This window comes from Vanacampus margaritifer, chromosome 2 (assembly GCF_051991255.1).
Source record: "Vanacampus margaritifer isolate UIUO_Vmar chromosome 2, RoL_Vmar_1.0, whole genome shotgun sequence".
NCBI lineage: Eukaryota > Metazoa > Chordata > Actinopteri > Syngnathiformes > Syngnathidae > Vanacampus > Vanacampus margaritifer.
In genome coordinates, this window is record NC_135433.1 from 45,799,101 (window position 1) to 45,821,385 (window position 22,285).

The window sequence follows — 22,285 nt, forward strand, 5'->3', positions numbered from 1 at the left end:
AATAGAATCAGCTGCGTAGCAAACCTACAAAACCTGCAGGTTGAGGACAGAGTTTGTCCACCACTGAAGTAAACCCAACCCATCTATAAAAATATTGCTCTCACTCACCACCACATGATGGCAGTGTGCCACCATTTGTGACCTAAATGAACTTGCATGTAACCAACAGGAGGTGGAAAGAATGAAAACGCAGTGACGCAACCCCTGACGGTGTTAATATCCACACTACGCATTGTTATTGGCTAACAATGAAATATTCTTCTTTGTGTCGAGTCACGCACAACTTTGTGTTACCTTTGAGTTGTTACAAGGCAGCAAAATCTTATCGAGTGGAGCCAAACAATGCCTCAACGCGTGAGCCGGAGAGGGATCAAGAAACATTACAAAAGCCAAAAGGTAAGCAGACCTGCATTGAGTTTTGTTTGTTCGCAGAAGTTAATGAAACAAATGGATATATTCGGCCGGGTAGCAATTTGCAAGTTTTGATAGGAACGTAACTGGCATAACAAAATGAGAGGAAAGGAACATTATTACTCGTACGACCTGTCGCCGTGGGGGTGAACTGCACTGCATAATCAAACCGTCGATTACTATATTAGCTATACAAGAGGGATAATATATTATAGTTGTCTTTTTTTTTTTTTTTTTAGATATAAAGATTTTTTTTTTGACAAGTCTTACATTGTCAAATAATTAATGATTGAATATTAAAATTTAGTATTATGAGAATAAAGCATTCCAGAGGGATCGGAAAAATACTCTTTTGTACGGTGGACGACTCGTTAAAACTATTCACAGCAGACAATTGACTCACAGTGTTGTAACGCCACATAAATATTTTTTTCCTGGATACTTCCTGTCCTCGTTATCACCTCACCAGAAGTAATAAATCATACATGGAATAAAATTACATTTTGACACCCACTAGTGTAATAAAGTAGGTCACGCCACCTAAAACTAAAAAGGTTGCTGAAACTGAAATGTATCATTTTTATTCTTGTGTTAGACTCTGTAAAAAAAAAAAAAAGAGTGGAGACGAGTGGGAATACCCATTCATCTATTTTCTATAGCGCTTGTGTGCTTTGGGTGATGGTTGCGGGTGAGCCGGAACTTATCCCTGATGACTTTGGGTAGGCGGGGAGCAACTTGGACTGATCGCCAGCTAATCACAATGCATATATAGTCAAACCATTCCTACTCATATTCCCACGGATGGAAAATTGAGAGTTATCACTGAACCTGAGATTAAATAGGAACAGTAAAACGATGAATTTGCCGGCTGCTCAGTCTCAGCATGAGGTTGGATGATTGCGCAAGCGCTTCCGAAAAGAAGAAGAGTAAGCATATCGTATCAAAGCTTGTTATCTTATCAGCCCTTGATCAAGCTTCCTCCGTTATTCTTTCTATTCCTCAGGCTTATGAAAACCATTAGCTGCTTTCTCTTAGGTGTTTGGCTGCAAGTTGCTCGTTGATCCGTTGTGACCTTTAAATGCATGTGAGTGGAGCGGGGGGGGCAGCAAAAAGAGCAGCAGGGAGGTAATGGTGTGTGGGCTAATACTCTCTTTTTAGATGACTGCTGCTGATGGTTTGTCTTTTGTGTGTGCACACTCACCTGTAACTCTGGAGGCCCTCCTTCATCTCTGATCAGGAGGAGGTAGCTCTGCCCGTCCACCACGATCTCCTTCTTGAACCGACCGCCTGAAAAAAAAATGGCAAACATGGTTTTCAATCAAGTATTGTCATTGAGATGTTATCGCTGTTAACGATCTCTTGAGATTTAAATAAAGTTTTGAAGGGAAATGAAAAAGAAATATATCTGAAAATATGAAGTTTCAAATAACAGTCAGCATTCTGGAGGAGATGTAAAATGCTACGTTAGCTAGCTAGCTAGATAGCTAGCGACCAACTTTTGGTCAACAAAACACTTGTAGGCTATTTGTATCTGCCTGATCGGTGTTTCGCATTTGAGTCTGCTAGTGCTATTTGACAAAAAAGTAGCAATGAGTGAAGATTGTAGACTGTTACATTAAGTTAGCTAGCTAGCTGGCTAACTAGGCACCAACTTTTTGGTAAACAAAACCCTTTTATGTGTATCTGCCTGACCGGTGTTGCGCATCTGAGTTTGCTAGCGATATTTGACAAGAAGTAGAAGTGAGTGAAGAGTGTAGAATGCAACATTAGCTAGCTATCTTATAGACCAACTTTTAGCTAGCTATCTTGTCGACCAACATTTGGTGAACAAAACACTTATTTGTGGTTGCCATGACTGGTGTTGTGTACTTGAGTCTACTAGTGCTATTTCACAGTGAGTGAAAATTGTACAATGCTACATTGGCTGGTTAGCTAGCAGTTAGCTAGCTAGCTAGCTATCGACCAACTTTTGCAGAGCTGGGCACTTCTGTTACGCGATCGTCACTTCCCGTGATGCGAAGCCTTGGAAAAATACACAGACTGAGCACCGAATGAAGCATGTTTAAGTCCGTCATCCGGGTGAGTACAGACGGTCCTTCCCCTTCTATTTTTGTGAGGCCTCACATCATTCAACATTCGCCGAATATGCGAAAGCACGTGGCAAAAGGTCATCAATGGAAATTGACGATTAACAGAAGTGCCCAACTGAACTTTTGGTGAACAAAATTATTTGGATCTGCCATGTCTGATTTTGTACTTTTGAGTCTGGTAGTGCAGACTCATTAACAAGAAGTAGGGATGAGTGAAGATTTTAGAATGCTTAATTAGCTAGTTAGCTATCAATCATCATTTGGTGAACAAAACACTTTTACTTGGATCTGCCCTGAGTGGTGCAGCGCATTTGAGTCTACAAGTGTTATTTAACAAGAAGCAGCAATGAGTGAAGATTGTATAATGCTACATTAGCTGGCTAGCTAGCAATCGACCAACTTTTGGTGAACAAAACACTTTTATTTGGATCTGTCATGTCTGGTGTTGTGCATTTGAGTCTGGTAGCGCAGACTCATTAACAAGAAGTAGGGATGAGTGAAGATTTTAGAATGCTTAATTAGCTCGTTAGCTATCAATCATCATTTGGTGAACAAAACACTTTTATTTGGATCTGCCCTGACTGGTGTAGCGCATTTGAGTCTACAAGTGTTATTTAACAAGAAGTAGCAATGAGTGAAGATTGTATAATGCTACATTAGCTGGCTAGCTAGCAATCGACCAACTTTTGGTGAACAAAACACTTTTATTTGGATCTGCCATGTCTGGTGTTGTGCATTTGAGTCTGGTAGCGCAGACTCATTAACAAGAAGTAGGGAGGAGTGAAGATTTTAGAATGCTTAATTAGCCAGTTAGCTACCTAGCTAGCTATCGACCATCATTTGGTGAACAAAACACTTTTATTTGGATCTGCCGTGACTGGTGTAGCGCATTTGAGTCTACAAGTGCTATTTCACAAGAAGCAGCAATGAGTGAAGATTGTTTAATGCTATATTAGCTGGCTAGCTAGCAATCGACCAACTTTTGGGGAACAAAACACTTTTATTTGGATCTGCCATGACTGGTGTTAAGCAATTTAGTCTGTTAGTGCTATTTCACAAGAAGTAGCGATGAGTGAAGATTGTTGACTTCTACGTAAGCTTCCCGCTTTAGCCACCGACTGGCTAGCTGCCATATATTTGTCACCTGTGAGCAACAGATTTTGTATTACTAGTGGTTGGTTTCATTTTTTACTGCGTGACAGTTCATCTTAAAGACCGTGACGTTTCTGCGGGGCTTGTCTGTGCCACTCAGGTATCGCTGCAGAGCCAGATGAGCGTGCACATCGGGTGGAACTGGCGGCATTGCGGTGACTTTGTCGCCTGAGCGCCTACCGCAGCAGCTGTGCATTAGACACGCTAAATTGCAATTCTTTGCCTATGTAATTGGCTCCTGAGAGACCCCCGACGGCTTCATGTCAAGGCACTGTTGTGACGCTCACGAGGAGCTTCACTTCGACTTGTCGCCCAAACTTTTTATGAGGTCACGCCGTGTTGTGTTGCATTTTCAGGTACACCACACACAGGCACACAAACACACAGTAAAGCAAGTCACCATTTGCTACTTTGCACTTCTTTATAGTGGCTTAAAAATGCTATTCCAACAATTTTCTATTATCAACTCCAGGCAGTGGGAAGCGTCACCTTCATGATCTTTTCATCTCCGGGGGGTTAATTTGTTGGTTTGTAAGACGTATGATTCTCGTTGGATGCTAGATAATCCTCCGAGGTTGTTCCCATTACCTTTTGCTGAGAATTGTCTGTGCGTGTGTGATGCTCAATTGCAAAATATGTGTTTTATAGAGAAGTTAAATTACAGTAGACAACTGAGAGACTGTGGTTTCAAAAGTGTGCACACTCTCATATAGTAAGGGTGTGAATTGCCTAGTACCTGGCGATTCGATTCATATCACGATTCATAGGTCACGATTCGATTCGATACCGATTAATCCCGATACGAATCCCAACATTTATTATTACATTTTTTTCTTCTCAAATTTAGAAAATACTCATCAGTAAACTTGTACATGTACACTGTAAGATTTGTATGAAAATTTATTTATTTATCTGAAAATTCAGGTTGCGGTCTGTTTCATGTTTGAACAGCACTGAAATAAAATATTCAGGCTTAATGTTTCATATTAATATAACATTCTTCCATGCTTAATGTGTGAATCCTAACCCTAAGTAAGACGTTTTGTTGAATATTCCCATTAAAAATGTATGTTTAAAAATCGATTAGGCCGCATATCGAATCGAGAATTGTGCACTGCAATATCGCGATATATTGCCGAATCGATTTTTTTCTAACACCCCTATCATATAGTGTAACTAAGAGAACCAACATATTAGGAACAGCAATTAAGTACAGACTCCTGTCTGATAAAAAGGGAGTAAATGAAGGAAGGGAGGAAGATCAGCCTTCAGTTCTGAAGTTGAGCTCCTCAGTTGCACAAAAAAGAGCACATGTTCGGAATCTTCATCTTATTACAGCTCATATAAAATGCATATTATTCTTAGCTGCAGATAAAAACGACACCCAAGGGAGTCAACACTCAAAAGTCAATCCCATCTCGCACTTTGTGATCGCTTGGAGATTAAAACATGGAGAAAAAAAGAAAAAACAACTCATGAATATATCCCGAGCGCCATTTGACAAAATTGAATAATATAGTCGGTTGCGATTAGGATATGAATCAAAAAAAGGGAGAGCTAACGTGTCCCTGCAGAAAAATTATTACATACATTTTTCACAACTATGTGATTTTCTAGCTGCAAGCAGGCTTCTTGGTGATAAAGAAGATGATATTGTAGATGATAAAGAATGAGAACACTTTGTCAGGGTAAAAAATACTCTCCGAGTTCATTTTGTCACTGAAACCGAACAAAACTTCAACTACATATCACACAAGACCTCAGTTCAGTGAGCATTTAAGGGGGCATATGAAAACATATTTTAAAGTGACAGTGTGTATTATTTAGTGCCATCTAGTGGTGAATTAATATGCAACCATTTTCAAGCACGCACACCATGGCGCCTCAGAGAGACCACGTTTCGCAAGACTACCACCAATTACGACTAAGAAGATTTATTTCTACATTGATGTATGTATTTGTGTAGACCTATTTAATTTCTTATTTGAGGAACGAGTGGTGAAGCCGGAAGGATACCTGTGGTGATGAGGCGAATAATAAAATGGATTGAGAGAGTTATATTGTCACTTTGGAGTGAAGCCACTGAATAAGGATTTCTGTGAAGCTATAATTCCCTCTCGTGTGCTGCTCTTTTCTCCACGACCTTTGCTTGGAACTATAATACTCGTGGAAAAAAAAAAAAGAGTGTCACGCAAGTGGCAGTCATTTGTGGACTTTGAGCACTTGGTGAGGTGTAACTTTTACGCTGACAAAAATGCTAATGCTAAGTTACCAGCACCCGAAGGAAACAATAATGGGGTTTCCATCCAATTGTTTCGAATTGTTTTTTTAAGCAAATTTACTGAAAATGCACAAAACGGACATGCGACTTTTGCGCGTTTAAATTTGTTCTTCTTTTGTGAATATTGAGAGGGGTCTCCGCCGCTTTAGGTGGCGGTATACACAATAGACATGTGATCCACCAGTAATTTAAAAGAAGAACAGGACGCGACTGCGCCGAGCGATGACGTCGTATGAGTTTGCTTTTGCTTAATTCTTGATAAACTGTAGGGTTTCTTTGTTGTTTTCCATCTGAATTTCTGTTTTGTCGTCCCCCCAAACATATCTTACTTTATCATCCGCCATTGCTTTGTGACTACAAACGTACGTGTGACGTAAAATCCGATCAAAACGCGCGACGTGTATCCGGTCTTAACAGCGTTTATTCGCAAGACCTGTTTCCATAGCCAAAATTCACATTTTCCTTCTTTCCTCCTTTTCGATACGCTTCAAAATCCACCCCCTCCAAGCGTAAAACCTTTTTTTTGGTGAATTTTGGGCCCTTTTTTTCCGATCAGTTTTATTTTTGCATTCCTTGAAAATTCGAATAAAAATGGGTGGATGGAAACCCCACTAGAGTGGTCAATACTTTTTCCACAACGGGTCAGTGTTTTTGTTTTGTTTTGACGGAGGAGAACCACACTTAGCAGCTAGCATGGTAGACACTTTACAGAGTGTATTTTCAGTACAAACTTTCAGCTATGGCAAGTAGTTTTTGGAACGGGCTACCCTTTCTGTCCGGTAGTAACTACTTCATAAAAATCGAGTGTTACACTACCACTTTTTATTTGGCGTAAGCGAGCAAGCAGCCTGGGTGAGCAAGAACTAGCTGGAGCGGCTAACATGGCCGGCTAGCGGCAGAAGCTAGCAAAGGCTAACGAAAGCAAAGCAGTGGCGACACAGCGACAACCACCTGCCGTGGAAGGTAAGCGACAGTCGATCAATTGGGTCCGACACTAGCTGCAAGCGCCACCAGAGGCTAACTACGTTTGCAAAGTTCTTCTCCTGTGGTCATCTGTAGCAGAAAGATGCTTGTGGAACATTGTCACCCTCCCAAAGGCGTGGCGCGACCTATGTAGCATAATTAGTGATTACTAGACCTACCATTATGTACACACAATCCCTTGAATGGCTTGTATAATAGTAATAGTGATTTTGTTTTTTTATGTTTCGCAGTGTATGTACTGTATCGCACTGTATCGGTCCGTTGTGGTGAAGAAGGAGCTGAGCCAAAAGGCAAAGCTCTCGATTTACCGGTCGATCTACGTTCCTGCCTTCACCCATGGTCACGAGCTGTGGATCGTGACCGAAAGAACAAGATCCCGGATACAAGAGGCCAAAATGAGTTTCCTCCGCAGGGTTTCCGGGCTCTCCCTTAGAGATAGGGTGAGAAGCTCGGTCATCCGGGAGGGACTCCTCCGCGTTGAGAGGAACCAGTTGAGGTGGCTCGGGCATCTGGTTCGGATGCCTGCTGGACGCCTCCCTGGGGAGGTGTTCCGGGCATGTCCTACCGGCGGGAGGCCCCGGGGACGACCCAGGACACGCTGGAGAGACTATGTCTCTTGGCTGGCCTGGGAACGCCTTGGGATCCCGTCGGAGGAGCTGGGTGAAGTGGCTGGGGAGAGGGAAGTCTGGGCTTCCCTGCTAAAGCTGCTGCCCCCGCGACCCGACCCCGGATAAGCAGAATTGAAGACGGAAAAAAATGTTTCGCAGTGGTTAACTTATTGCGTAGCAAGCAAGAATGATGATGATGTCGACTGTATTTCCATTGCCTCTGGGAAAATGTGTTTGACGAGCGTCCAGATCGGACTGTGCTTGGCCTCAGAAGTTCCGCCGTTTTGGCTGACTCTCATTAGATTACATAAGCAAGTGTCCATTCTTTCAAAAGGTTGACTCAAGTTCATCTCATCTCGGCGAGTAAAGCCACTTGAGTCAGTCGTCCTGGCACCTCGTCGAGTCCACTTTAGCCTGCTTAGCAGAGGCTGGACACTCTCAGCTTGCTGGATGAATGATGCTTGTGTAACGGCAAGCCATCCACGCAGCAGCAGATTTTTTTTAACTGAAGCTTTTGACAAGTCAGACAAAGCGTCGAGAAAGAGAGCGTCTGCCGGCTCTCGTAACAGGGATCAGAACAAGGCGCCCGATGAATGATTTATGGAGCGAGAGTCTGCAATGGAAGCATATTATATACTGTCAGACTATGGATTTTGTTACATAACCACCCAGAGGTGTCTTCAAGATCCTTCTATGATGATGATGATGATGAGTTACGTGAGCAGGTCAGGTTGAACTTAAAAAAAAAAAGAGAGAGAGAGAGAGAGAGAGAGAGAGAGAGAAAGGCCGAGGTGGGCGGCACTCACACAGAAGCTCAGACCTTGACATCTGACGGCGCTCCATCCGTTGTTGCCATGGCAACACACCCCGGAGCTTGTTTCTTTTTTTCACGCACTGCATATTAAAAAAGCTCTTTTATCGGGATGATTGGAAATGTGCACAACACGGCTGCTAATCGGGAACGTCGAGAGGGATGAATCGCGCCCGGTCGGGATGGTTGCAGCAAAATGACAGAAAATCGCACACTACAACCATTCCAGTTCATCTTTGAGGATGTGGGGCCAGAGGGCGGCGTTCTCATTACGATTCCGCTGATACGCTTCAGTTGTCTTCTTCACGTCTCCGCAATTGAAACTGAGGCAAAATTTTCTGGGATAAACGGCTCATGAGAGTAGCCTTTACATTGAGAACTTTTGAGGGCACAGATATGATAGAAAATTACATTTTTAAATTTAGAAACAGTGGATAGCTGGTTCTCGTTTCAATCACTTTTTCTGAAAATGTGCCCATGAGTTGTGATAGAAGATTAAATTGACATAATAACCATCCCCGCACAGTTTCTCTGCCCATGACATGATCAGCTTGGCAGAATCCTGTATGAAACACCATCATGCACAAAAGGAAAATTGAATAATTTTATCTGCCATGGCTGGTGTTGTGCATTTTAGTCTGCTATTGCAATTTGACAAGTAGCAATGAGTGAAGACTGTAAAATGCTACAATAGCTAGCTAGCTATTAGTGACCAATTTTGGTAAACAAAACACTTTTATTTGGATCCGCCATGACTGGAGAAGATTGAGAATGCGGTTGTAGAATGCTTTATTAGCTAGTTAGTAAACAATCCAATATTTGATCACAAATAAATTATGACAAACAATTAAATTATATTTTTATTGAATAAAAATGAGATTGGAAATAATGTAAAATAATTTAATTTATAATAATAATAATAATAATAATAACAAGTAATTGTACACTATCACTGGGTCAAAATTAAACCAATTTGGGTAATAAAAAATAAAATAAAAACAAAATGGGGTTGTTTTGTACAAAACAATCAAAAAAAGCTGGGTCAAAATGACCCAAGTAGTGGATCGGTCTTTTGTCACCCTCACCCCTCCCACCCCCCTTTTTTTTTTTACCCAAATTGGTTTAATTTGGACCCAACTGTTTTAGAGTGTACAATTTACATCATTATTATTATTATTATCATCATTATTATTAATATTGTTATTATTATTCTTATCATTAATATTATTAAATTAAATTATTTTCAAGTTCATTTTGACCCAAATATTTGTAGGGATGATTTTTTTTTTCCTGCCCGAGGCCATGTCCGAGTTACATGATTTTGAGTCTCGATGCAATATATCTGCAATGCAATGTAATGCCCCGTTCTGCTACGTTGGGCTTGGAGAGCGGGCCGTGTTGGGGTGGGGGGCGCTCCGGGCTCCTGGGTTTGCTGTCCGGCCGGTGGCCCCCGCGGGGGCCGGGGATCATGCCCTGGCGCCGCAGTTTTCATGGATGCCAGATCCACCACAGCAGCATCTACCGAAATTCAAACACAATCTGCTTCTTCCTCTCGTCGCTGAATCGGAGGCTGATGTCTGTGGGTCTAACTTCATCTATCCTTCCTTTGGTCTCTTGAGGTCTCCCTAATTTGTTGGAATTTAGATGTTTCTGGGGTTAGTGAAAGATTCTGGTTTGTAACCCTGTGGGTAGTTGGTGGTGTCTGGTCGGTGCTGGATTTCACTTTTCTTTCTTTTCTTTGATCCTTCCTCGGGTTTCCTGAGAACTTTACGACTCTAGCGGGATTCTGAAGTATTCAGTTTAGGTGAAGGGTATGGGATTTTTAATAGGTTTCAGTTGAATTAATGAGCACAAACTCACACGCACGCTCGCACACACATAAAAAAAGAGAGAGAGCGCAATGATAAGGATGATGATGATGATGATGACGACATGTTGAATCGGTAAATTTACCGAATTAAAAATTACTGAGCTCTCTCAAGAAAAAAAAGAAGCAATGTAATGAAAAAAAGAATAGAAGAAAAATTTATTTTAGAATCAACTTCACTATAATGAAAGGAAATAGATTGAAAGTATGTAAATATGTTGTTTCTAAATGTGTTTAAATGTTGTCATTATATGTTATTTTAGTAATCTAAAAAATATACTTTTCTACTGCCAGCTTTGTGATTACATTCAGCTGTTCTGTGGTAAACGCATTTAGGCTGTGTAGTGCTTTCGACTCCGTGAAGCACAACTTGCCTTGAGTGTGAAATGTGCTACATAAATGAAGTTGCTTTGCCTTGCCTCGCTACCTCATGAAGCTCTTACCTTCAGGAGACTCCTCCTGCACATACGTGCCCGTCAAGTAGCGGTGGACTAAGGCCGACTTCCCGCTGGACAGATTCCCCACAATTCCCTGCAAAAACAACAGAAAGACAAGAGAAATGAGTGAGAGACATTTACAGCTATTGAGTTACATTTCAAATCATGGCAGCTAGCTACACAGTGCAAATGAATCAAATGACGGGGACTAAGGGGACTTGCAATAACACTAAAAGAACTCATCAAATGGGACAGACAACTGGTCAAAAGATGAGAAAAATGACAGCATGATGATATTTTCTCACTATGTGGTAGGGAGATTAAATAGGCATATGGATGCCATACACACACAAATCTAGATCTGGGCTGTGTAATTTACTGTACATTGTCACATTGTTTTCAGTTGGGTACAATACGGTAACAAAATACAGATCATGATATTTAAAAACATTTGAGAAAAATGCAAATACTAATTCCTCAAACAAATATAAATACAATACAGTAACTTATACATATATATATATATATTTTTTTTTTTTTTGAAAAGTGCAGTAAATGTACTGCCACTAGCCGTGACGTCTGCTAGCCAGAAGATGAGCTGCACTAGATTAGCAAAAAAACAAAACAAAAAAACAATTACACACCATTACCTCCAATTAATATAATAGAATATGATTTGTTGTAGTAAAAACTTAGATTAAATGCACATGTATTGTAAAAGTTAAAATACAATTTAACTGTACTAAACAAATGTACTGCATTGGAAAAAAACGCAAATGGAATTTAATTCAGTTATTATTTCACGTACAACTAGAGGGAGCTGTTCACATACAACAGACTCTAACTGGAACTCCTCAAGTTGCCACAAGATGGTGCCAAAGTAAATTAAAGCTGCTCTCTGTAACAATTTGCCCAAAAATATTATTACAATAGCCTTTTTAGTAGATTAACAATTTAGCTGTTCACAATGGGTACTCTTGCAAGCATCTGGTCAATAATTTTTAGACTTGATTCGGGTTCGAATTTCCCGCCGTCTGCCTATGGATGTGACATATGCGCATTGTGTATATAAAGACGGATGTGTGCAGTTTCATTTTTCATCAACGAGTGGCAGTAGCGATTCAAAATTGAATTTTCTGCGTTCAGCAGTTTAAAAGGGGAAGTCAAACTTAAACATTTCCTGACAATAATATGTTATATGTAGCCTTACTAGTCTCAACATGACTTTCTGATTAATATTAGATTTGTAGAATATGAGTTATGCAGCAAAATCCAGCCCTCTTTATCCATCTCAGGGGCGGCCATTTTGCCACTTGCTGTCCACTGAAGATGACATCACAGTTGCTCAGGGCTCAGGCAACAACCAATCACAGCTCATCTGTTTTCTGAAGCTGAGCTGTGATCGGTTGTTACCTGAGACTCTAGCAACTGTGATGTCATTTTTACTGGACAGCAAGTGGCAAAATGGCCGCCATCTGATATTGGTAAAAGCTGCTGTATTTTGCTGCTTAACATATTCCAATAATGCAATCTTAACCAGAATACCGATTATTGTCAAGATTTGTTTTTTGGGTTGACTTCCCCTTTAAGCAATACTTTTATTGCTTTGGAACGAATACAGAAAGAATAGGTGACTTTTTTAGTGGAAGTTCCAAAAACAAACCCGTGAGGTGAATTCACAAATGTTTAACCACAAATATGTTGTGGTTCACTGTACATGAATTATATTTTTTTATGATATTTGTTTGCACTGCAGTTGCAACACATGAGTTGCTATAAAAATGCCACATTACATTATCATCTTATGTACATTAAATGAAAGTCACATGTTGCGCCTTCTTTTAATTATATTTTCTCTTTATGTTTGGTGCATAATCTTTCAGCTCTTAATCATCAGCAGAGTGCAACTTAATTACACCAACAAAAAATGCTGTAATTATTTGCACGAAATGAGAGTCCACCACTTCCTTTTTTTTTTTTTTTTACTGCTGCAAAATTAAAAGCAGCTGCAGCTTGCAGAGAGGATCATCAAAGTAAAAATGTTGAGCTCAGCTCGGATCACAGTGGGATGGATGTAAAGGAGAGTACACGTGTTTGTTTAAGGGCTTCTTGGGAGAAAAGTCACTTAGCAATTAGCATACATGTGATTGGTTACAAGCTTTGCTGTGTTTCCTCCTGCCGGTGTAAAGGGGTTTAAAAAAAGTTTTCAGGGGGTGGGGGTGGAAATCAGCAAGTATGTTAAGAACTAAACGGGGCTACGACATACCTCACCCCCCCTTGTCCAAAGATCACAAGTGGGTTCTAAAGTCAGGTATGTTTCTAATTATAAAGAACGCATGACGGGCAATCTGAATCAGATTTTCCTCGCCACGACTTCAAGAGTTCGCGATACAGTGTGTGAGTAAGTTAGCAAAACATGTAGGCTGTGTGCTGTGAAAACAATGAGTCAACTCAGAAAGGCTACCACCACCGGCCACGCAACAAAACCAAACGCTGCCTCAGCACTATGTCTCAATTTGGAGATGCTTCCAGTCAGTATACGGTGGAACAACGAGCGTTACAACATCCAATTTGTGTGGACTTGGAAGACATTTTGAAAAATGGCGACAAGCACGTCTGACCACGAAGCTAGAGGAGCAGTCGCCTGCCAGAACCATTTTTCTTAACCAGCTCCAAGCTAGTTAAAGGGATACGTGACACATTTAGCCATTTTCAGCAGTAAGAAGTTATATTAATTTGACAAACTCATTATTTTTCATGTACAATTGAAATAATCCCTTTAAAAACACATTTTGTCTTTTGCTGTAGACTGAAAATTACATCATGTGTGCTTCAGGTAACATTACATGACCAAACCCAAAAAAACAGGTATTAATTGTACATGAAAAACAAGGAATTTATCACATTAATTATAGATAAAATATTAACTTATTATTGCTGAAAATAGCTAAATGAGTTAAGTGCCTCTTGTGTCCATATCAACGGAACAAAAAAAAATTGCTCCTCCCTGCCTTCCCGCCTACTCATGAACTTGGGCGAATGCTAGGCGCTAAGCTAACTTGCGCCACAACACACACACACATGGCCATTTGTCACTCAGAAGAACGCGGAATATCGTGAACTGGCTAAGAACATTCTTCGTAAGAAAGTACTCAAGTACTCTCTTTGTAATTGGAACTGTTGTGTACGTGTAACCCAAACTATGAAACAACTACCATCTATGAGCGCCACCTACGCTAGCTAGTGCGACTAAGCATTAGCCTTCCACGGGACAGATTCTCTCCTTTAAGTTACTAATCCTTGCCTTGGTAGTGGCAAATCTATCTTGATCTTCGGGGTTCTTTGACAAAAGCACGTCACAGACAAGTTATTAAGATACTTGGGGACTATTTTAAATTGTTAAAATAAAAGACAAAAAGGGCATAGTATCTCCAGGAGATTGAGCTTTAGAGTTTCTACTCTATTTAGGAGTTAAAAGCAAGGGAGACGAGGCTAAAGCTGAAAAAGACTCAAAGCGATTTATCTTTTGCTTAAAAAGAAATTGACACCGTTCGACTGATGTCTTATCTGCATGAACTTTTACTTCATCCTTGAAAGTTGTGCACCAAATGATTGCTTTTCTTCTCAGAGGTTTAATTGTGTCTTTGCTGAACAAACCCCCGTGCGGACGCAGCCAATTAACACCAGCAGAAGTTGGAGCTGCCTTTTAAGTCTTAGTGGTGCCAAGAATGGAAGTGTTCCATTTTCTATTGGTCGACTCGTGGATGATCGCTGTGCTTTTTGGCCGGCTGAAGGGTGGGATCGCACCCAGGACGCGACACTCATCCAGCACCAAAACTGTCACTCTTCCCACCATGTGTCTCCATGGAAACACATTTGTTACGATACAGAAAAAAAAAAGGGGGGGGGGGGACTCCAGCTAATTGGCAGGTAAATATCAAACCAATTCCTTTTAGTGTTCCCAAAGAAACAGTAATACATAAGAATGTCGCTTATGAACTCCAGGGTCACACTGACAATAATTTTGTTTTGAACGATTGTAAAATGGAGCTGACTGGGGGATCTTTGGGAGAAGGGAATTGTTACTCACCACTTTCAGCTCTGGCACAGACCGGCTCAGCGTCCATTCCTGGCTGTTGACAAAAGAGTCTGAAAGAAGAAGGACAAAAATAAAGGAGTCGATATGAATAAATCACTCCTCATTATACGCAATTGTCATTTGTTACAATAACATTTATACAACAACATTTCGCTATTGTTTTACATACAAATTGAATTGTACGGCCATTCCCAAAATAAGACTAAAAAGAAAAATATTTTGTTTAATAATATTGGGCCTTATTTCTTCTAAAGTTGTCATTGTTGTCTACAAATTAGAAGCTCATTCAAAGAATACACATTTTTCATCAAATTGCAACTACAATTCCCCTCAAAAGATTTTTTTCTCTCATTGTACCATTTTTAATTATTTCCACTTTTTGTCCCACTTAAAATGAATAGTTTTCTAAATTGAACAATCATCTTGAGCAATTGTTCTATAGAACTAGAGATGTTTTTTTCCAGGGCCGATACCAATGCCAATTATTAGCAGTCTAGGAGGCTGATAACCGATATTTGAAGCCCGTATTTATTTTTATTAAAATAAAATAAAAAGGTGGGGTGGGGGCAGGTTGGCAGAATATTGGCGTCAATTAAAAAAAAAATACAAATGCCAATTTTGACTTTGTTCTCATGTCTCTCAAGGCATTAATGCTTATAGACTTTTCAAAATGTGGAAGTTTTTTTGTTTTGTTTTTTGTTTTTAAATCTTGGACAATATAATTAATTTAAAATTTCTAAAAAAATATATCAATACGTCTTAAAAAGTTAAATGGAAATTTAAAGAAGTAAATACCAAAGCTCTGTTTTTCCAAAATAAAAAAAAATCCTGAAATCTTAAACTTTCACATTTCTTTGCTTTAATGTTGAACAAAAACAAAAGGTTCAGAAAGTTCCCAGGGTCAGCAGAATCTCTTAAAAAGTTAGCTGAAAATGTAAATACATAATTCCCTGAGATTAAAATGGTTTTAGTTTGACCTTTTATTGTCTGTCAGATTTTGAAAAATGGTTGATCGCGATATTTGTCAAAATGGCCAATATCTGCGCCAATAATCGTCCGGGCTGATTATCGGTCTATCCATATGTAGAACATAAACATGATGCTGGGTCATTTAAAAAATGACAATCATAACATTTAATACTACATAGCAAAATAATACGTCAGTATTGTCAAATCAAATACTTTATTCTGATGTGATAGAAAAAAAACATACAAAAAATGTTTTTCCTCCCCCAAAATGTTTTCCATCTGTCCATTTTGTACTCATAACGTAACTATTCACTTAAAAATTGCAATTTTTATGAGCTCAAGTCCCGCCTTGTTAAAATAAATAAATAAAGAAAACATTACATGAATAATCTGATTCATATCTCATAATCTTGCATAATATTAAATAATGAATCACAGTGTAATCATCTGATAATAGTGCATCAGCTGATGTGGCTGGCTTGTCACAAGTTGAGCTACAATAATGTGCAATCTGTGACAATATCGCCCAAATAACATCAAGCTGACAGTCCTTCTTGGGACGGAACGCAGTGCTTCAATAAATAGGGTGGTTTAACCTCGAGAAAAAAAAAAGTGAATTTTCACGAGTCTTGCTTTAGTGAGTGAACCATTCATTGTCATCATATTCATTTTTTGCAATCAGGTTCTCCGAGGTTGTCAACTTGCCCAACACCTGCGCGGGGCACGTTCTACGCAGCCTCTTGCACTGTGCCCGTTTCCACACAAGGGGGTCCACACTACCTAATCCACTTTTTTTTGTCATGAAGTCACACATTATCTGACTTGATTGAACAACAATTAAAGCAAAAACCATCCTTACGGGTGTGGATCACAAATTTCTAACCAAAAATAAGAAAGAAGATTTTAAGCGTAGCTGCGGAGCTTCTTCATTTTTTAAACAGTAACCCTTAAAAGATGCTCATATCCCTTAAAAGGAAGTGAGGAAAAAATGCCAAAACCATCGAGTGCAAAACTTTTCACTCGTGCACCAAAAACGGGTACAAGCGTGACCCAGTTTAGCTCTCCGAACGGCGCTGACGCTAACTCGGCTAATGCTAACATGGCTAGCATTGAAGTTGTGATGTGCGAACTCCGATCACTGCGGTCAGAATTTGGAACAAGACTCACCCACATACAAAAAAATTAATTAATTAATAAAAATAAATAAAGGAGAGCAATGATGATGACATGTCAAATTGGTAAAATTACCGAATGAACAATACTGAGCTCTCCAGATGAAAAAAAAGAAGAAAAAAAAAAGAATTTGGAACGAGATTCGATGTCGTGGATCAACAATTGGTGGTCAGGACAAACGCGCTCGCAACACAGTCGACGAGATGAAACAAGACGTCGCTAACAATACAGCCCGTCTTGACCAGGCCGAGAATCGTATTGGTGAAATTGATACAGCTCTGAGATCAGGTATTAAGCGAATCTTTCTCCTGGGAGGCAAAAGCCGAAGACTTGGAGAATCGGGGAAGGAGAAAGAACTTGCGCATCTTTGGAATTCGAGAGGGTGCGGAGGGGACGCGACCACTCATTGACTTTAGAAAGAAAATGTTACCGAACTGTCTCGGGCTTATCACGCTACAAAACATTCACATTCGAACGAGCCCATCGCACTTTGGCACCCAGGAAGCCGAATCAAAACAGCGCTGTGCTGGTGCGGTTCCTGCTGTTTCAAGAGAAGGAGTTCGTATTCAGGGAGAGCAAGAAAAACGAAATCATGCACGACGGGCTGAAAATTGAAACCAAAAAATCCTCAGCAGAGAAAAAACTTGAATGGATCAAACTTTGCGTGACTTTTGTTGCTTTTACTACGAGACACATTTAGCCTCGTTTTTCCACTTTTATGATGGGCTCAATTGACAAAATGACGGTGGAATGCAAAAGTTGCACAAGTGCCATCGGGTTCTTGCCGGACGCGTTGTTGTTTACCGAGTTTGTGCAGCTGCCTCCCTCCTCCTCTTCCTCCTTTTCTGTGTCACACACAAAAGCAAAACAGTGCCCCAGCATTTAAACGGCCCGTTAATGTCCGAGGCCAAGGGAAAAGCTGTGGCTTTGTTCCCCCCCTCTGGGGTGTCTCAGGCGGGAGAGCCAATCAGTGAATGAGAAAGTTGGGAGGCACAGAGAGGATTGGGGAGGGATTGCAAGTGTTTGGTGAATTTCCCTGCATTGGCTTCATTTCTGAACGGGCCAGGCAGAGTGTTGAGGATCGTTTGCGTTGAGTCAATCCATTGAGAGAGAGGTCAGCGTCATGAGGCACAAGAAGGAGGACGACGGCAGTCGGCCCGACGGCGAGGCGGTGCACCTGCGGCGGGAGATCGGCCTGGTGCCTGCCGTGTCCTTCGTCATCGGCACGGTGGTGGGCAGTGGCATCTTCATCGCCCCGAAGGGGGTTCTGATGAACAGCGGCAGCGTAGGCCTCTCGCTGGTGGTGTGGACACTCTGTGGGGTGCTCTCCCTTTTCGGAGCGCTGTGTTACGCTGAACTGGGCACCACTTTCACCAAATCGGGGGGTCACTACACTTATCTGCTGGAGACCCTGGGGCCACTTCCTGCCTTTTTACGCCTTTGGGCGGAATTCCTCTTCATCAGGCCGGCCGTCGCCTCCTACGTGTCGCTTGCTTTTGGCCGCTACGTGGTGGAGGCTTTCTTTGCCCCCTGCGAAGCCCCAACGTCGCTCATCCGACTGGTTAGCCTGCTGGGAGTGACCTTCGTGGTGGCCGTCAACTGCTGGAGCGTCACCATGGCCTCTCGCACCCAGGTCACCTTGACCTTCATCAAGACCTTTGCCCTGGTCCTCATCATCGTGCCTGGCCTCATGGCGCTGGCCAAAGGGAAAACGGAGAACTTCCAGAATGGCTTTGAGCTGGAGGCGTTGACATTGGACAGGCTGCCGCTGGCCTTTTACAACGGCCTGTATGCATACGGAGGATGGTTTTATCTCAACATGGTGACGGAGGAAGTCATCAACCCAAACAGGACCATCCCGCTGGCCATCATGTGCTCCATGCTGACCGTAACGGTGCTCTACGTGCTGGTCAACGTGTCCTACTACACGGTGATGACGCCCGGCGAGCTCCTCATGTCTGAAGCCGTGGCGGTGACGTTCGCCAACCGCGCGCTGCAGGGCGTGTCGACCGTCATCCCCCTCCTGGTGGCGCTGTCCTGTCTGGGAACCCTCAATGGAGGGTTCTTTTCCTCACCCAGGATGTTGTTTGTGGGGGCCAGAGAGGGCCAGTGGCCCCAGCTCTTCTCTATGATTCACATCCGCAGACACACGCCGCTGCCAGCCATCTTGTTTCTGTACCCGTTGGTGGTGCTGATGCTGATCACCGAGGAGATCCAACCCCTGATCAACTTGGCCTCCTTCGCTCGCTGGTTCTTCATCGCCTTAGCGACGCTGGGGATGCTAGTGCACCGCTACCGCTTCCCGCAGCTCCCTCGGCCTTTTAAGGTCCCGCTGGTCATCGCCGTCACTTTCACCGCAGTGTGCTTCTTCATCGTGGGCCTGTCGCTGTACTCGGACCCCTGGAACACGGGACGGAGCTGCGCCCTGACGCTGACCGGCGTGCCGTTGTACTACGCTACCGTGCACCGCTCCCGACTGCCGCCCAGATGGAGACGCGCGTTCAATTACTGCAACAAGAAGCTCCAGATCCTTCTGGAAGTGGCTCAGCAGGAAGTGAAGACCTACTGAGGACCAAAGTACTTTTTGGCTTTTTTAAATCCATAAAGACAGCTTCACACGTGATAATTCGGTATTTTGCTAGAGAACGCACGTAAACTCACAGAAGAAATATTTCAACATCGTTTCTTTTCAGCGTTAAACAATCAAATTGCTTGAATAAATGTAAGTGTAAAGGGAAAAAAGAGGACAAGAATACAAAGGTGTGTAACAAAAAGTGTGTACCAATGAAAAATAAATATCAGTAGACAACATAGAAAAGTAATGAGAAAAAAAAGAATGATTACATATGAATGTACAAATTCCCACATCAACTTAAAACCTTTCAATCAACAATGGTATTTTGTAAAATTGATAATAATTTTAAATATGTATTGTGTGACTTTTTCTCCAAAATATGACTTCCCTGTCATTATTTTGTTCCCTTGTAATATTGGGACAGTAAATGCCAGTACGTAATATTACTGTACACTCTTACTCCAAGAAAATGCAAGAAAAAAAAAAAAGCCAAAACATACCAAAATCAATTAAAAAAAAGAATAAAAAAATTATGACTGTCTATATGGCAAATATTGGCCTAAAATGATAAATTTCTCAAAAATATGACTTTATTGTCTGAAGATTCCAGTTTATACCTTTATAACTAGTCTAAAAAGCCACTTTATTCGCCAAACATTTTTCTTTTTACAAAGATGACAATACTCATGAAATGACTCAGAAACTGTACGACATTACTGTAAAATCCTGTAAATAATTCTTCTTTTTTTTGCTCAAAAAGGAGTGGAAGTTGGGGTGAGTGGGTTGGTTCGGGGTGGGTATTAAACTGGGGCTTAATAAAAAATAAAAATGTCCACATGAGGTTGCAAAAAAGAAGAAGAAAGAAAGTGTTATTCACAGATTTTTTACAGTAATCATGTATAAAAAAATTAATAATATATTAAAAATAGGGAATCAATGATTTATAGCGCATTTCGTACACAACGTAATTTACCGCTAACTCAATATGCTTCACATATTGTAATTAAAAGTACATTTAAAAATGATTAAAGACTGAGAGATTTAAAAGCTAAGACAAAAAAAACAAAAAATAACTCACTAAAATTAGTAAAAGAGCATACAGTGAAAGAACAAGATTTTTAAAAATACTTTGAAAGACCTTAATCATAGGTACGGGGGGGGGGAGCATAGTTTATAACCTGAATGTAAAAGCGTTTACACTTTATTGGTATGTTTTGAATCTTTATTCCAGTCTTTCTCAAACACTGTGTCACGGCACACTAGTAACAACGGCGGTTAAACTAACTCCGATCTTTTTCCATAAACGGACTAATCTAACTACTGTAATCATATCCCCACATTTGAAACGCAGTTATCGTAATTGTATGTGAAATGTGTTGCGTTACAATTCATTTATTAGTTTCAAAGCTTGGAAGTAAGCTCGGAAGACATTGTGCGGTGACTGGCTCTAAAAAATGTCATTTGCGCGCAGTTCGAGGCACTGTTGTTGTCGGACCTCGTCACAATAAAAGTGTCTTGGCGGCTGAACTGTGTAGTGACTTTTATTTACACCACTCGCCTTCAATTGCGGGTTCGACGACTTAGACTAAGAGTGACATTAATCAAAATAACAGTAGAGATTTGCCGAAGAACGGCCGCCATGAGGAGCGATTGTCAACAAATCGTTGACAATTCTGTTCCAACAAGAGCCATATTGCGACTCCACAAGCACCATAACGGCACTAAAAAAAACACATACATACAGTCTCGGCAAATCACACTGACGGGAGGGGATGGAGTCGAGGTCTGTCGGGAGCACACAACGAATTCAAGTGAGAAACCGTTGTATAGCTTTTGTATGTGAATGATACAAGCCTACAGCTGGGCAGTTTTCTGACGTAAATCAATCATTAAACATGTCTTTTAATGTGTCAAATTATAAACTGAAGATATATCACCGTACTCTCTTAATTGAAAGTGTACAAAAGTATGTTTTTCAGAAAGATCAAGTAGAGCATATTTCTTAGCTTTGGTAATATCTTTTATATAGTTTGACTAATGCACCTGTAATAATATCTGCACTTTAGATTTTAAGATATCTGCGCTTTTCCAGCTTATGTGAACTTGTCGCTCAATGATATACAATATATATAAGCGTTAAAAAATGTAACTCTACAGCCGTTTTAGTTTAGTTTTCTTCCCCCGATGGGTGGTGTGCCTCAAGATTTTGTCAATGAAGTTGCTGCTGTAAATGCATTTTTATTTTATTTTTATTTATTTCCCAAAACAGGGTAAGTATTAAATCTGGGGCTTAAGAAATAAAGAAATAAAAAATGTTCACATTGTTGAGATGTTTACCAGTGCATAGGCAGTATGATTCGTTAAAAATAGAATCAATGATTTATAGCGCATTTCGTACACAACGTAAAGTGACTCAAGATGCTTCACATGCAAATCAAATCAAACTTTATTTATAAAGCACCTTTCATACATTAAAATGCAACTCAAGGTGCTGAACAATTAAAACATCTATAGTACAATAAAAAGTTAACCAATCCCTCCCCACAACATCCCATGAGCCTCCTCTTAAAAACATTAAAAGGCTATTCCATAAGTGGCTGAATGCAGCCTCACCGTGTGTTTTGGGGTTCACCCTAGAAACGGTTAACTCATTCACTGCCATTGACGACTATAAACGTCAAAATTTCATTAATTTGATTAATTGTGAGTTAACTAGTGAAGTCATGCGATTACTTACGATTAAAAAAAATTTGCGCCTGACGCCTCAATTTTTTTTTACATTTTTTTCCTTAAAAAACTTTTTTTTTTATTATTATTATTTTTATTTT

At 40.7% G+C, this 22,285-nt stretch overlaps 2 protein-coding genes across 4 annotated transcripts in view; one reads left to right on the forward strand and one right to left on the reverse strand.

Annotated features, from left to right (window-relative positions):
• The window catches only part of agap3 (ArfGAP with GTPase domain, ankyrin repeat and PH domain 3), a 215,939-nt gene that overhangs the window by 95,344 nt on the left and 98,310 nt on the right, over window positions 1-22,285 (reverse strand). For all 3 annotated transcript variants that reach the window (XM_077556576.1, XM_077556577.1, XM_077556575.1), the window contains exons 2-4: window positions 14,732-14,790; window positions 10,648-10,735; window positions 1,613-1,698 (exon numbers count right to left, since the gene is read on the reverse strand). In XM_077556576.1, the coding sequence (XP_077412702.1) occupies window positions 1,613-1,698; window positions 10,648-10,735; window positions 14,732-14,790 (233 nt within the window). The remainder of the gene's footprint in view (window positions 1-1,612; window positions 1,699-10,647; window positions 10,736-14,731; window positions 14,791-22,285) is intronic.
• Window positions 17,948-20,984, forward strand: LOC144045018 (cystine/glutamate transporter). The gene has a single exon (XM_077559785.1). It carries the CDS (start codon window positions 18,006-18,008, stop codon window positions 19,449-19,451), a length of 1,446 nt encoding a protein of 481 aa, XP_077415911.1. The 5' UTR covers window positions 17,948-18,005; the 3' UTR covers window positions 19,452-20,984.